The sequence below is a fragment of the Arachis ipaensis genome, chromosome B5 (assembly GCF_059453495.1).
Source record: "Arachis ipaensis isolate K30076 ecotype BB chromosome B5, ASM5945349v1, whole genome shotgun sequence".
In the NCBI taxonomy this organism is placed as follows: Eukaryota; Viridiplantae; Streptophyta; class Magnoliopsida; order Fabales; family Fabaceae; genus Arachis; species Arachis ipaensis.
This window is the reverse complement of record NC_142440.1, coordinates 146092115-146107144: the sequence shown is the minus strand read 5'-3', so window position 1 is coordinate 146107144 and position 15030 is coordinate 146092115. Positions and strand designations below refer to the sequence as shown.

General features: G+C 34.0%; 1 protein-coding gene and 1 non-coding gene across 2 annotated transcripts; both read right to left on the bottom strand.

Annotated features, from left to right (window-relative positions):
* Positions 1-411: 411 nt before the first annotated feature.
* LOC148566120 (uncharacterized) lies at positions 412-1738 on the bottom strand. The gene is made up of 4 exons (XM_088486449.1): positions 1614-1738; positions 1406-1529; positions 1067-1249; positions 412-797 (listed from the first exon to the last, which is right to left on the bottom strand). The coding sequence occupies exons 1-4, from the start codon at positions 1694-1696 to the stop codon at positions 594-596; spliced, it is 594 nt and encodes a 197-aa protein (XP_088342575.1). The 5' UTR covers positions 1697-1738; the 3' UTR covers positions 412-593.
* Positions 1739-14398: 12660 nt separating this feature from the next.
* Positions 14399-14506, bottom strand: LOC148566119 (small nucleolar RNA R71). The gene has a single exon (XR_015885300.1). It is a non-coding gene; the product is annotated as a small nucleolar RNA R71 (small nucleolar RNA).
* Positions 14507-15030: the final 524 nt, after the last annotated feature.

Here is a 15030-nt window from a genome sequence, read left to right as displayed (position 1 = left end):
ATATGAACTATATACTGAGACACTAAATATAACCCTTATTAACTAAAAAAATAAAGAATTGTATTGAAAATTAATATTATTTGTTGAACTAATTATTATAAATCGATGAGAAGTATTAACTAACACCTTGAAAGGCAAAAAAAGAATTGACATGATTAAAAAAATAATACTAATTTGTTTGGTGGAATTGATATTAGATATTTTGTAATAATTGATAACAAAGCTAGAATTTAATAAAACAAAACATGTGAACCATAGATGCAAATTAACTGATACATTAAAATATAGTTGACATGAGAAACAGATAATATAATAATTTATCACCAATTGCTACATACTGATAGACATTAAGTAAGGAAACAAAAGCAACAACGACATGACTATACACAGTATAACCATTACTTATTTAATGGAAAGACCATATTGTTTAAACATAATAGACATGAAAATAAGAGGAACATAAACAACAATAGTAAGGCTGAACATAATTTAACCATTAATTATTGAAATTCGAGGACATTCATGCTTAAACATAACTGAATACAAAGTAGCACTTTGAATCTCTGGTTAAAATTAGAAGGCTCTGAATTGGATCACTCATCAGCATGTTCTTTTCTGAATGCACAATCATAGAGCTCAGATATCTTGCGTGTTTTGGAAGATGAACCTGTCCCAGAATCTGGAAAAACATCTAGGAGCTTCTCGGACCAACCAGTGGCTATCAGAGTCCTTTTAGGTGTGACAAAATCATCATTACCATCAGAAGTAATAATTTCACATGATTGAGAGCTTATCTCCTACATAATTCAATAAATTTGTTGATAAATTGAATTAAAAAATTTGATTATAGAAAATGGCAAGTATGTACAAATTCATTAAAATAAATATATAATATTATAATAAAAAATGGCAGTTGCCTTTGGAGTATCTGTAGATTCAGTTTGTAGACTTAAAATTTCAGAGTCATCGACTAGCATATTCTCCTATGAATTTATATACATGTTAAAAAGATCAACTTATTATTGAAATATAGATAACAATATAAGATTTATGAATAAGAACTTACATCATATATCTTGTGCTTAGCTGCAAAGGAAGGCATCAATGATTTGTCCTCGTTCAATTTTAATACAGTTATCATGCAAAGTTGGAATGTATTGATATCATCTAGCTTCACATATACCTTAAACAAAACTTTTTTGCACTTGAATGAGTTGATCTCAGCTGGAAACACATTTTTGTTAACACCCTGATCAAAATTAAAAGAAGGTATATAGCATAAAATGAGTTAAAGAAGACTAAATTAATGCATGTATATATATCTAATAAAATAAATTAATATTTTATAACTAATATAGATATATGTAAAATTGTTTAAAAAATAATTATTTAACACGCTACATACCCATGAATCTTGTGAAAAGCGAAGATCAGATGCAGTTGTTCCCAGAAATTTAGAGGCTTCCTTATCATAAACAATGAATAAGGCAGAATCTATATCATTAGACACTCTAAGATGGATACAAAACCTGAAAATTTAAATAAATGTGATGAGAATACATGAAATATATAACAATAACATTAAAGTACATATAAAGTAAGTAGAATAATACCTAGTTACATGAGTGTTAGGATAGATATCACATGATGAGTAATAATAAGAACTTTCATCTTCTTTCAATGAATGAAAACACATCTTACAATCCTTGTACCACCATCCAAATTTGGTTTCGATTGAAATTACAGTGCCAGTAGTAATAGAAGTACCAAAATGTTCAACAAAATAAAATAAAATATATATCTAAATGTAATGATAGTATAATTAAGTAAAATTATATAAACAAATTATACCTCAGCAAAATCCTTTAGCTCATATATAGGCCTATATTGTGTTAGACGTGGAAAATCCTCTTCCACAGAGTAAGAAGAATCGGATATAATTTGAGTCAGTTGGTTCGATGGATTTTCAAGGTCCATTATAATACTAATTAACAGACATGTATTAGTTGTAAGGTATTTTGGAATTTAAAATATAATAATATTAATACTAAAATTGAAGCTAAGATGACATCTTTGTCTAAAGTCTTTAACCTCTTAAAAATCAACATTGATGTGTAGAATAGTATTATAATTGGTGTTCGAGATACCCATAGAACCTATATAAATGGAATCAATTGGTGAAATAGAAAATCTTAACTATATTTGAGGTGAAATAAATATTATATACACTATATAAACATTCTAAGGGACAAATTAAAGTTATAATACCCTTAAAAAGATTAAACTTTGCAAATTGCACAATGAGTATGTATTAAGTTGTAGGCTAATTTTGCATGTGTTGCACTAATTGATTTGCAAATTCTTCTTAAAGAGTGCATCAAATATTTTTCTTATCCCTGTATAAATTTAACAAAATAAAGAAACAATTTCAAAATTATTATAAGAAAATGTTGTAATATAACAATGTAAACGATAATGATAATGAAAAAAGTTTTTTCTATTAGATTAGTTGCTGAATGTCATCAAGTTCGAGTATGATGTAGATTGATTTCTTGCCTTTTTTGTGAACTTGTATCTCCTTACCAGTTAACATACCAATGACATCTACAATATATAATTTAAAAAAAATGTGAGTAATAGTTAAAAGGTAAATACAACTTTAAAATATAAATAAAGAAAAAGTAATTACTAATTAGGTGTGACTGAAGATTGTCATGACAAGGATAATTTCATTAGGAACAAAGTGAAATACATTATCAAAAAATTTACTATCATCTAAAGGGCGGATCTGAGTTTCTCTCTTAAAGTATATACGATAAGAATGGGTAGTTGATTTTTATTTTTTATCATTCACAATAAGTTAAAAATTTGATAAAACAATTATTCTCCCTTCTATAATATCATTTTCAAATAACCTGCTCATGGAATTCTTAATGGAGCAATGGATGTGATCTCCCTAAATTCCAATAATGCACATAGTGAGTTGATTTATAATAATGAATCAACTGTAAGATATGTTAATGAATAAAAACGAATAATATACTATTACTAACTTATCCATGACAATAAATTCCAGCATAGGCTTCTTGTGTCTATCCTCTGCCGTAGAAATTGACCACCTCTTAATAATACGAACCTTAATCCTCCATATTTGAGGTTGATTCAATAAATCGAGATCTTTGACCATAGTGAATGAAGAAGACATAGTAACAGCTAAAAAAGGATCGAACAAAATAGTGATTATGGTTTATTTGGAATATGGTAATAAGGACTAGGGTATCAGTTTATATAGAAAAACTGATTGAGGAATTATGTGTTAACTATAATTTAAAAAAGTCCATGAAGAGTGTAGTTAGCTTATGCCAAAGCGCATGGAAAAAAGAATTAAAAAAATTGGAAAAAGTTGTATAGTAATGATAATATCAAAATAAAGAAAAAATACTTTAAGACTATTTTAATTTTGACTATGAGAGAATTCAATTGAATGGTCTTGGGTAAGAATGAAGATAGTAATAGGATATTGTACTGGTTTCTAAAAGGAAGTGTACATAATTTAGAACGTCAGAACCTCGAAAAATAAAAAGGGACAAACTCAGACTTGGTGTACTTGTTTGAAAACTAAAAAAATTACTGGTAAATAAATGCAACCATTTTTATAAATCAAATAAGGTATATCTTTGACATATGGAGTGATATAAAGTACTAAACTCGTGAGTAAATGTTACTGGTGTGCATAGTTAGGTTACATTATTCCATGTGTTACATTATTTGAAAATGAAATCTCGACAAAAAATGATAATGAGAATAAAAGAAGCATGAGTTGAAATGAAGCAACATACAATACTTATGAGTTAAATAAGAGCATGTTCTCACTATATAACTCTATTAACTAATAATGTTCTTTCAACAAAATGAATTTACTAAGAAAATTAATCACAACTCACAACTAAACCCGCAAACATATGTAAAAAAATGAGAATAAACCAATAAAATACCAATAGAATTTTGACAAAAAAATGCAACCCATGTATGATTAAATTGTATAGTGTTGATTAAAAAGTGATGTATTAAAAATTTAATTGAATGGTAAAACTAATATTCAAAATTATAAAATGATGGTTCAAAATAATGAGTTAACTGGTCTATTGTGGATCCCTCATGTATTAGAAAAGGTTAGTTAATATATTTAATAATTACAATTCTACCCTCTTTTAATACATATACGTAATGAAAAAAATAGATTAGTTCATAATATCAAAGCAATAGATAAAAAATATATGTATATGTTTTAATACATGTTTAATCACATTGCATTTTAAATAGGTTTAATTACTCTGTTGGTCCCTATAGTTTCGTGAAATTTTCAATTAGATTCCTATACTTTTTTTCTTTTTAATTGAGTCTCTACACTAATTTTTTTTTCAATTAAATCCTTCTTAGCAGTAATTGATTTAATTTTATAGAGACCCAACTAAAAAAAAAAGAATTAGTAAAGGGACATAAATAAAAGGAAAAAAAAGTGTAGGGACCCAATTAAAAAAAATATGGTGCAAGAACTCTATTAAAAGGAAAAAAAAGTATAGGGACCTAATTGAAAATTTTGCGAAACTATAGGGATCAACAGAGTAATTAAACCTTCTAAATACTGTTATAAATTGTTGGTGCATTTAATGGTAATGGTGAAGTTACTTATATTATGTCGTTTATAATCAAACAAAATGTCTTTTTTTTAAATGTATAATTGATATTGTTATATTGACTAAACTTTAAAGAATATAGGAAGACCTGAAGAAACTAATATGATATAAGATTACTTTATTTATGACAAAATGAGTAGCAATGTATAAGGAAACTACAGATATAAACACTTGACAAACATAATTTATTATGATGAAAATAACAAAACTAAATCATTAAACAGATTAAAACAACACTTGACAAAAACATACTTTGTTATCATGAAAATAACAAAATGAAAAATCACTAAACATATTAAAATAAATTAAACAAACTCTAACAACTTAAAATACTGATTGACATCACAGATTCATCAATGGAAGAAATACTAAATCTAAAGACACTTCCTTTGCGTAGATTATGCTTCAGAGTAAATATATTCCATCCTTTTGTGAGGAATGTTTTATTAGACCTACTTTTACTCCAACGAAGCCTCATGCTATATGATGAACCACCAGGTTGAATAACGTTAACATGGTCTAGCTTAAGGGGAAACGCCTTGGAAGCAAACTTAGCGAGTAATAACCGCAATGAAGACATCAACAAAATATTAGGAAAAAAATTATATTAATAGGTGATTAATAGAGCTGGCAAATTTTTTTATAGATAATGCCATTGCATAGCGATAAACATGTCGTTCTGTGATAACCTTGACAATTGAGTAAATAATGAGATTAGGATATGATTGTGTATGGCAGAAGCATGGTTGAGAATGAGAAGTTTCTAGCTTATTGTAAGAAATATTAGATACTAACGGTAAATTGTTAAGCATGGAGACACTCAAGGCCTTTAATTGAACCATCTAGTTATCGTCAATGGAGTCTTGGGGATTGACCAAATCTTTGAATGACATATTACATGATGATTAAGGCCAGAATAATTAGATTTGGTAACAACATAATCAAAACTATGTTTAGAAAGTTCAATTGAATGCATATAGGAAAATGTGTTATCAAGAGTATGTGAAATTTCTTCTAACGGATATGCTGCTATATTATGGTCAAAATTTTCATAAAGATTATTGTTTTTATTTGTACAAAATAGATATGATTGGGATTTTGTGGGAGAAATTCCTTTACTAACAGGACTTGTTATGTTAGATGATTCCACCCGTTGATCAATACAACCAGAATTTTTCAACTCAAATGATATTTTATGTGGTCAGTTTTTTTTTTTTTTTTGAAAACAAAGAGCTCGACACACTATAGTGGAGCATACATCGCAAAAAACTCAAAAAGACAAGGAACCCAAAAATACCAAACACCAGAGAAAAAGAATCTGCATGTCATCTCCGGCATAGCCATCAACAACATTAGGAACGGACACCTATCCACTCGTCACAGCTAAGCATTGTCATGTGAATGATTTCTTCAACTCCTTTGCTTGTATTCTGAAATATCCTCCTATTCTTCTCCATCCAAATGTGCCAGATGATCGCACAGAAACACCTCAAACGTTGTTTCCGATCCTCTTCTCTACGTGGCTCTTCTGTCCAACTTAAGAAATGGTCCTTCATCAAACCCGAGACAGACCAGAACCGGCCACCAATAACCACACACTCCACACCTGCCAAGTAAAATCACAGCTAAGAAATAAGTGATGGACCTGTTCAACCTCGGTAGTACATAACACACAGCTTTTATCATCTTGGCTAATAATCCCGAACCGACTTAGCCGTTATTTGGTATTCACCCTCCCAACTAGGACAAACCAAGCAAATAGCTCCACTCTTGGTGGAACCAAACCTTTCCAGACGGATTTTGTGAAGTTGTGGCTGGTTACCTCCACCGATAATATGCCTTCTTGTAGCACCTGCACAAAGGAGTTAGTCGTGAAGATACCAAGTCTATCAAATTTTCACACAACTCTATCCGCTCTAGTATTAATTAGCCTGACAGGTCTCAAAGCCTCATGTAGCTGACTCAGAAGGTCTAACTCCCACTGAAAAAGCTGTCGCCTCCATTGGAAGTTCCAAACCCACTCTAACCCGTCCCAAAATCCACAATCTCCAATAACCGACCCACATTGGTTTGAAACAGAGAAGATCCGGGGGAACCATTCTTTCAAGGACCCACCATGTAACCAGACATCCTCCCAAAACCGAGTCCGCCGGCCATCACTACTCTCCAAAGCCAGGCCAGTAATAATCTTATCCCTTAGATGTTGCTCCTTAATTTGTAACTGGCAAATATCCTTCCATGGGCCTCCTCTAGTAGGTAACACTTGAGTGGATTGTAACTCATTCGGCCTCAGATTATTGTAGGAATAGACCACCTTCTTCCATAACGGGCACTCTTCCTTAGCAAAACGCCACCACCACTTGAACAACAGTGTAGTGTTACGAATCATAGCATCTTGATGGAGGGCGAAAATTGGCCGATTAAGAAATTTATAATATAAGAACAGCGTTGTAAGTACAGTTCTTAACCAGCTAAAATCTGCTTATCAATTTAGAAAGGGTGTCACAAAATTAGAATAAAAATACTGGGAGTATGAATCCCAGGTCGTCTCCCAAGGAGTTGACAAAAGGGTGCTATCTTATTAATAAGGAGTTTTCCGAGAAATTTGAGAGTTGAATGATAGAAAATAAATAATTGTAAATTAACGCAATGAATCTTAAAAGAGAATTATATATTCAGAATAAAAAGCCTTGACTGGGGAAATGATTAATTGGAAGTTCTGTCCTTGTTGGAATTCTCTCAAGTGTAGTATAAAAAGGTTGTTGTTTTCACTTAGTTAACCCTTACTAAATAAAGAAAAGTCAAGTGATTGAGCTAACTCTTATTCGCAAATCCTAGTCCTCTCTCTTGGGAAGGTCTAGCGTTAGTAAATAGAGAATTAGCCAACAACTTCCAGTTAACTAATCACTTGAGCATTCCAACTCAAGTGTCTCCTTTTAATCAACCCCCATGTCAAGTTGGGAATCTACTCCATTGACATGGAAATTACTTGCACAGAATTAAAAAGGAAATAAAAGGAAGACATGATAGACAATAACTACAAATCAATTAAAAGTAAAAGTAATCCTTTGCATTAATAAATTCTAAAAATAATCCAATTGTAACACTGAATAAAGATCAAGGATATGGAAGAGTAAGGGAATAAGAAAACAAACTAGAATAATAACTTCTTCAGCAGAGGTAATGACTCTTCTCAATATCCAAAGCAAAAGTATAAAACTAAAAATATGAATGTAAAAGAAAACCTAGAGCAAGAGTAATTTCTCTCTAGATTCCGATCTAAAACTAAAACTATGCTAATGAGAATCTGTGTCGAGTCTCTGCTCATTCCCTGGCTCTAGTCTGTGTTTCTGGGCCAGAAATTGGGTCAAAACTTGGCCCGAAATCGCCCCCAGCATTTTCTGTTATTTTTGCAGATCGCGTCAGTCACGCGTACGCGTCAGTCACGCGTACGCGTCAGTCACGCGTACGCGTCGCTGGTCATCTTCGCGTGTCATGCGTACGCGTCAAGCACGCGCACGCGTCATCTAGCAAAACTCCAATCCATGCGTACGTGTCAGGTACACGCACGTGTCACTGTAAAAATCTCCAGATCACGCGCACGTCGATGCTCGCTGGTTGTCTCCTTTATTTCTTGTGCTCCTTCCATTTCTGCAAGCTTCCTCTCCATCCTCTTAGTCATTCCTGTCTTACAAAGCCTGAAACACTGAACACACAGATCACGACATCGAATGGTATAAAGGAGAATTAAAATATACAAATTAAAGGCTTACGAAACAAGTTCTCAATCATAGAACAGAACTAGGAAGGAATTGTAAAATCATGCAAATCATATGAATAAATGGGCAAGGACTTGATAAAAACCACTCAATTGAGCACAAGATAAACCATAAAATAGTGGTTTATCACATCTCCAACTCCCAGACCACCTAACTTCTTAGGGGCCTGCACCAGCTCCCATCTTACCAACGCCATACCATTTCTCCCATCCTCCTTACTCCATAGAAATCTTCTCTGTAGAGAAATCAACTTCTTAGCGACTGCCTTTGGCATCTTATATAGGCTCAAATAATACACTGGTAAGCTATTCATGACTAACTTGATGAGCACCAACTTTTCCGCTTTGCTTAGCACCTTAGCTTTCCAAAGGCTTAGTTTGTCTTCCACCTTATCGATGATTGGCTTCCATGTCTTAACAAGCCTCGGATTAGCTCCTAAAGGGACACCGAGATATTTAACAGGGAGCTTACCTACTGGACAATCCCACAGCCTACACATACTCTGTATCCACTGCTCTTCACAATTGATAGGAATCAAGCTAGACTTACCGAAATTGATACTGAGCCCTGACATCAACTCAAACCAACGCAATAGCCGCTTGTAATTCTTCATAGTTTCCTCTTCTGGTGGACAAAACAGAATAGTATCATCAGCAAACTGAAGGTGTGATAGCTCTACACTATCCCGACCAACCACCAACGGAGAAATACGTCCGTTCCTAACTGCCTCACCAACCATTCTATGTAGGACATCCACAACCAGCACAAACAAGAAAGGAGACAGCGGGTCACCTTGTCTCAAGCCTCTCTCTATTTTAAACGGTTTAGATGGTGAACCATTAATCAAAACCGACATAGAAGCTGTGGTCACACACTCCCTAATACAAGCTCTCCACCTGCATCCAAACTCCATCTTCTGCAGCACAATATCCACAAAACTCCACTTGACTCTGTCATAAGCTTTTTGAAAATCCAGCTTTATTATGGCTGCCTTCTTGTTTCTCCTTTTTAGCCAGTGCACTGTTTCACACGCTATGAGAGCCCCATCATGAATTTTTCTACCTTTCACAAAAGCACTCTGAGTCTTCCCTACTAACCCTGGCATCACTGTTCGCATCCTTCTAACTAAGACCTTCGAAATAAACTTGTACACACAGCCAACAATACTGATGGGTCGGAGGTCTTTAATCTCCTTTGCACCAATGAACTTCGGTGCCAACGCCACCCACGTCATATTGCAATCTGCCGGTAATCTGGATGTTTGAAAGAACCCCATCACTGCTGCCATAAATTCAGCCCCAATCTCATCCCAGCACCACTTAATGAAATTCATGTTGTACCCGTCACTACCTGGCGCCTTCGATGACTCACAATCCCTCACTGCCTCTCTAATTTCCTCCGCCGTCGGCATCACCTCTAAAGTCACAGAATCTTCCTCAGCTATCCTTTCCACAAGACCATCTCTGAACCCCAACAAAAGAGAACTCTTCTGACGATACAGATCTTTATAAAACTCTCTAATAGCTATCTTTATTCTAGCTTGATTCCTTACTAGTCTGCCGTTAACTATCAGAGTATCAATTTGATTATTCCTTCTTCTGGCTGACGCTATATTGTGGAAGTACCTTGTGTTTCTGTCCATTTCCTTTGCTTGCCTAGACCGAGACATTTACTTCCAGTGAATTTCTTTCCTCGTATACTACCTTTCACAGCAAGTAACTAACGCCTTCCTCCTAGCCTCAATAGTTCCATCATACACTCCATTACTTACCATATCATCTACCTTTTTTATCTCTTCCTCAAAATTCAGGATCCTCTTGTCCATCTCCCCAAAGTTGTCCTTATGCCATCTTCCTAATGGACCCGTTAACGCCTTCAATTTATCAGTGAACTGTAGCTCCCCTAAATCTCTCCATTCCTCCCTAACCATTCTGAGAAAGCCTTCATGTGTAAACCACAAATCAAGGCTTCGAAAAGGCCTAGGACCTCCCCTCATCCTTCTTCCTTCCACAATGATAGGGCAGTGATCTGACAAGCCCCTTGGTCTGCCGCGTAATCGAGTCTCAGGAAACGCTTCCAACCATTCTATACTTACCAAGGCTCTATCAATCCGACTGCATGACTGATGAGCGGATAATTTATACGCTTTTTGGCATTGTTTTTACATAGTTTTTAGTATGATTTAGTTAGTTTTTAGTATATTTTTATTAGTTTTTAATTAAAATTCACATTTCTAGACTTTACTATGAGTTTGTGTATTTTTCTGTGATTTCAGGTATTTTCTGGCTGAAATTGAGGGACCTGAGCAAAAATCAGATTCAAAGGTTGAAGAAGGACTGCAGATGCTGTTGGATTCTGACCTCCCTGCACTCAAAGTGGATTTTCTGGAGCTACAAAACTCCAAATGGCGCACTCTCAATTGTGTTAGAAAGTAGACATCCAGGGCTTTCCAGAAATATATAATAGTCCATACTTTGCCCGATTTTAGACGATGTAAACTGGCGTTGAACGCCAGTTCCATGCTGCATTCTGGAGTCAAACGCCAGAAACAGGTTGCAAAGTGGAGTTAAACGCCAGAAACAGGTTACAAAGTGGCATTCAACTCCAAAAGAAGCCTCTACACGTGTAAAGCTCAATGATTAGCCCAAGCACACACCAAGTGGGCCCCAGAAGTAGATTTCTGCATCATTTACTCATTTCTGTAAACCCTAGTAACTAGTTTAGCATAAATAGGACTTTTTACTATTGTATTTACATCCGGGAGTTTTATTTTCGGATCATTTGAGGAGGTTGGTTCTTCTGGTTCCCCCTCTGGGGCCGAGACCAATGAACTCCATTATCACTTATGTATTTTCAACGGTAGAGTTTCTACACTCCATAGATTAAGGTGTGGAGCTCTGCTGTTCCTCATGAATTAATACAAAGTACTATTGTTTTTCTATTCAATTCAAGCTTATTCCTTCTCTAAGATATCCATTCGCACCCAAGAACATGATGAATGTGATGATTATGTGATGCTCATCATCATTCTCACCTATGAACGCGTGCCTGACAAACACTTCCGTTCTACATGAAAACAAGCTAGAATGAGTATCTCTTAGATATCTAATACAGAGGACCGAGTCCGAGATATTAGAGTCTTCGTGGTATAAGTTAGAACCCATGGATGGCCATTCGTGAGATTCGGAAAGTCTAAACCTTGTCTGTGGTATTCCGAGTAGGATCTGGGAAGGGATGGCTGTGACGAGCTTCAAACTCGCGAGTGCTGGGTGTAGTGACAGACGCAAAAGGATAGTAAATCCTATTCCAGTATGATCGAGAACCGACAGATGATTAGCCATGCAGTGACAGCGCATTGGACCATTTTCACAGAGAGGATGGGATGTAGCCATTGACAACGGTGATGCCCTACATAAAGCTTGCCATGGAAGGGAGTAGGAATGATTGGATGAAGACAGCAGGAAAGCAGAGGTTCAGAGGAACGAAAGCATCTCTATACGCTTATCTGAAATTCTAACCAATGAATTACATAAGTATCTCTATCCTAGTTTATGTTTTATTTATCTTTTAATTATTAAAACTCTATAACCTTTTGAATCCGCCTGACTGAGATTTACAAGGTGACCATAGCTTGCTTCAAGCCGACAATCTCCGTGGGATCGACCCTTACTCACGTAAGGTTTATTACTTGGACGACCCAGTGCACTTGCTGGTTAGTTGTATCGAAATTGTGAAAAAGAAATAAAATTATGAACGTGCGTATTAAGTTTTTAGCGCCGTTACCAAGGAATGAACGATCACGATTTCGTGCACCAAGTTTTTGGCGCCGTTGCCGGGGATTGTTCGAGTTTGGACAACTGACGGTTCATCTTGTTGCTCAGATTAGGTAATTTTCTTCTTGTTCTAACTTTTGTTTTGTTTTCAAAAAGTTTTTAAAAATTTTTTTCCTTGTTTTCGTTTTTCTAAAAATAAATTTTAGAAAATAAAAAAAATATATTTTATAAAATCATAAAATCAAAAATATTTTTTTGTGTTTCTTGTTTGAGTCTAGAGTCAAGTTTTAAGTTTGGTGTCAATTGCATCTTTTTAATTTTCTAAAAAAAAAATTTATTTTCGAAATTTCATGCATTGCATTCTTCATGATCTTCAAGTTGTTCTTGGCCAGTCTTCTTGTTTGATCTTCATATTTTCTTATTTTGTGTCTTTTCTTGTTTTTCATATGCATTCTTGAAACATTAATGTCTAAAGAATAAAAATTTTTAAGTTTGGTGTCTTGCATGTTTTCTTTTCTTGAAAATTTTTCAAAAATAAGTTCTTGGTGTTCATCTTGACATTCAAAGTGTTCTTGGTGTTCATCTTGACATTCATAGTGTTCTTGCATGCATCACATGTTTTGATCTAAAGTTTTCATGCATTGAGTATTTTTGATGTTTTTCTCTTTCATCATTAAAAATTCAAAAAATAAAAAAAATATCTTTCCCTTATTCTATCATAAAATTTCGAAAATTTGGGTTGACTTTTTCAAAAAATTTTCAAAATTAGTTGTTTCTTATGAGTCAAATCAAATTTTCATTTTAAAAACTCTATCTTTTTCAAATTTTTTTCAAAAAATCAAATCTTTTTCATTTTTCTTTCATAATTTTCGAAAATTTCAAATTGATTTTCAAAAAATCTTTTTCTTTTTCTTATTTCTATTTGATATTTTCGAATTTAATACTAACAATTAATGTGATTGATTCAAAAATATTAAGTTGTTACTTGCCTATTAAGAAAGGTTCAATCTTTAAATTTTAAAATCATATCTTTTAGTTTCTTGTTAGTCAAGTAATCAACTTTATTTTTCAAAATTAAATCTTTTTAAATTTCTTTTTCAAAATACATTTCAATTACATCTTTTTCAAAATCAATTTCAAAATCTTTTCTAACTTCTTATCTTTTCAAATTTGATTTTCAAATCTTTTTCAATTAACCACTTAACTTTTTGATTGATTCTTATCTTTTTCAAAACTACCTAACTAATTCTCTCTCTCTCTCTCTCTCTCTAATTTTCGAAAATTTCTTCCCTCTTTTTCAAAATTCCCTTTTTTTTAACTGATTGTTTTAATTTTTAATTTAATTTGATTTCAATTTTAATTTTTGAAATTTAACTTTAAATTTTATTTTTTAATTTAATTAATTTTTGAAATTCCCTCTCTCTCATCTCCTTCTATTTATTTATTCATCTACTAATACTTCTCTTCCACCCAAAATTCGAACCCCATCTTCCTCTCCGTGTTCGAATTTTACCTCTTCTCCTTCTTACATTCTTCTCTTCTTATACTTGCCTAAGGAATCTCTATACTGTGACATAAAGGATTCCATATTTTCTTTTCTATTTTCTTCTTTTTCATATGAGCAGGAACAAGGATAAGAACTTCCTTGTTGAGGCTGATCCTGAACCTGAAAAGACTCTGAAGAGGAAGCTAAGGGAAGCTAAAGCACAACTCTCTGGAGAAAATCTGACAGAAATTTTTGAAAAAGAAGGAGACATAGCCGAAAATAATAACAATGCAAGGAAGATGCTTGGTGACTTTACTGCACCAAATTCCAATTTGCATGGAAGAAGCATCTCAATTCCTGCCATTGGAGCAAACAACTTTGAGCTTAAAGACCTCAATTAGTTTCTCTGATGCAACAGAACTGCAAGTTTCATGGACTTCCACTGAAGATCTTTTTCAGTTCTTAACTGAGTTCTTGCAGATCTATGATACTGTTAAGACCAATGGGGTTGATCCCGAGGTCTACAGGCTTATGCTTTTCCCATTTGCTGTAAGAGACAGAGCTAGAATATGGTTGGACTCTCAACCTAAGGATAGCCTGAACTCTTGGGATAAGCTGGTCACGGCTTTCTTAGCCAAGTTCTTTCCTCCTCAAAAGCTTAGTAAGCTTAGAGTGGATGTTCAAACCTTCAAACAAAAAGAAGGTGAATCCCTCTATGAAGCTTGGGAGAGATACAAGGAACTGACCAAAAAGTGTCCTTCTGACATGCTTTCAGAATGGACCATCCTGGATATATTCTATGATGGTCTGTCTAAGCTATCAAAGATGTCACTGGACCATTCTGCAGGTGGATCCATTCACCTAAAGAAAACGCCTGCAAAAGCTCAAGAACTCATTGACATGGTTGCAAATAACCAGTTCATGTACACTCCTAAAAGAAATCCTGTGAATAATGGGACGCCTATGAGGAAGGGAGTTCTTGAAATTGATACTCTGAATGCCATATTGGCTCAGAATAAAATATTGACTCAGCAAGTCAATATGACCTCTCAGAGTCTGAATGGATTGAAGGAATCATCCAACAGTACTAAAGAGGCATCTTCTGAAGAAGAAGCTTATGATCCTGAGAACCCTGCAATAGCAGAGGTGAATTACATGGGTGAACCCTATGGAAACACCTATAATCTCTCATAGAGGAATCATCCAAATTTCTCATGGAATGATCAACAAAAGCCTCAACAAGGCTTTAATAATGGTGGAAGAAATAGGTTTAGCAATAGCAAGCCTTTTTCATC

Bases quoted from the DNA above. Each gene is read 5' to 3' on its own strand.
- LOC148566120 (XM_088486449.1), bottom strand. From the start codon at position 1,696: ATGTGTTTTCATTCATTGAAAGAAGATGAAAGTTCTTATTATTACTCA. The intron at 1,530-1,613 runs GTATTATTCTAC...TTAAATTTTCAG, and splicing joins CCTAACACTCATGTAACTAG to GTTTTGTATCCATCTTAGAG. The intron at 798-1,066 runs GTAAGTTCTTAT...TGAATTATGTAG, and splicing joins CTAAGCACAAGATATATGAT to GAGATAAGCTCTCAATCATG.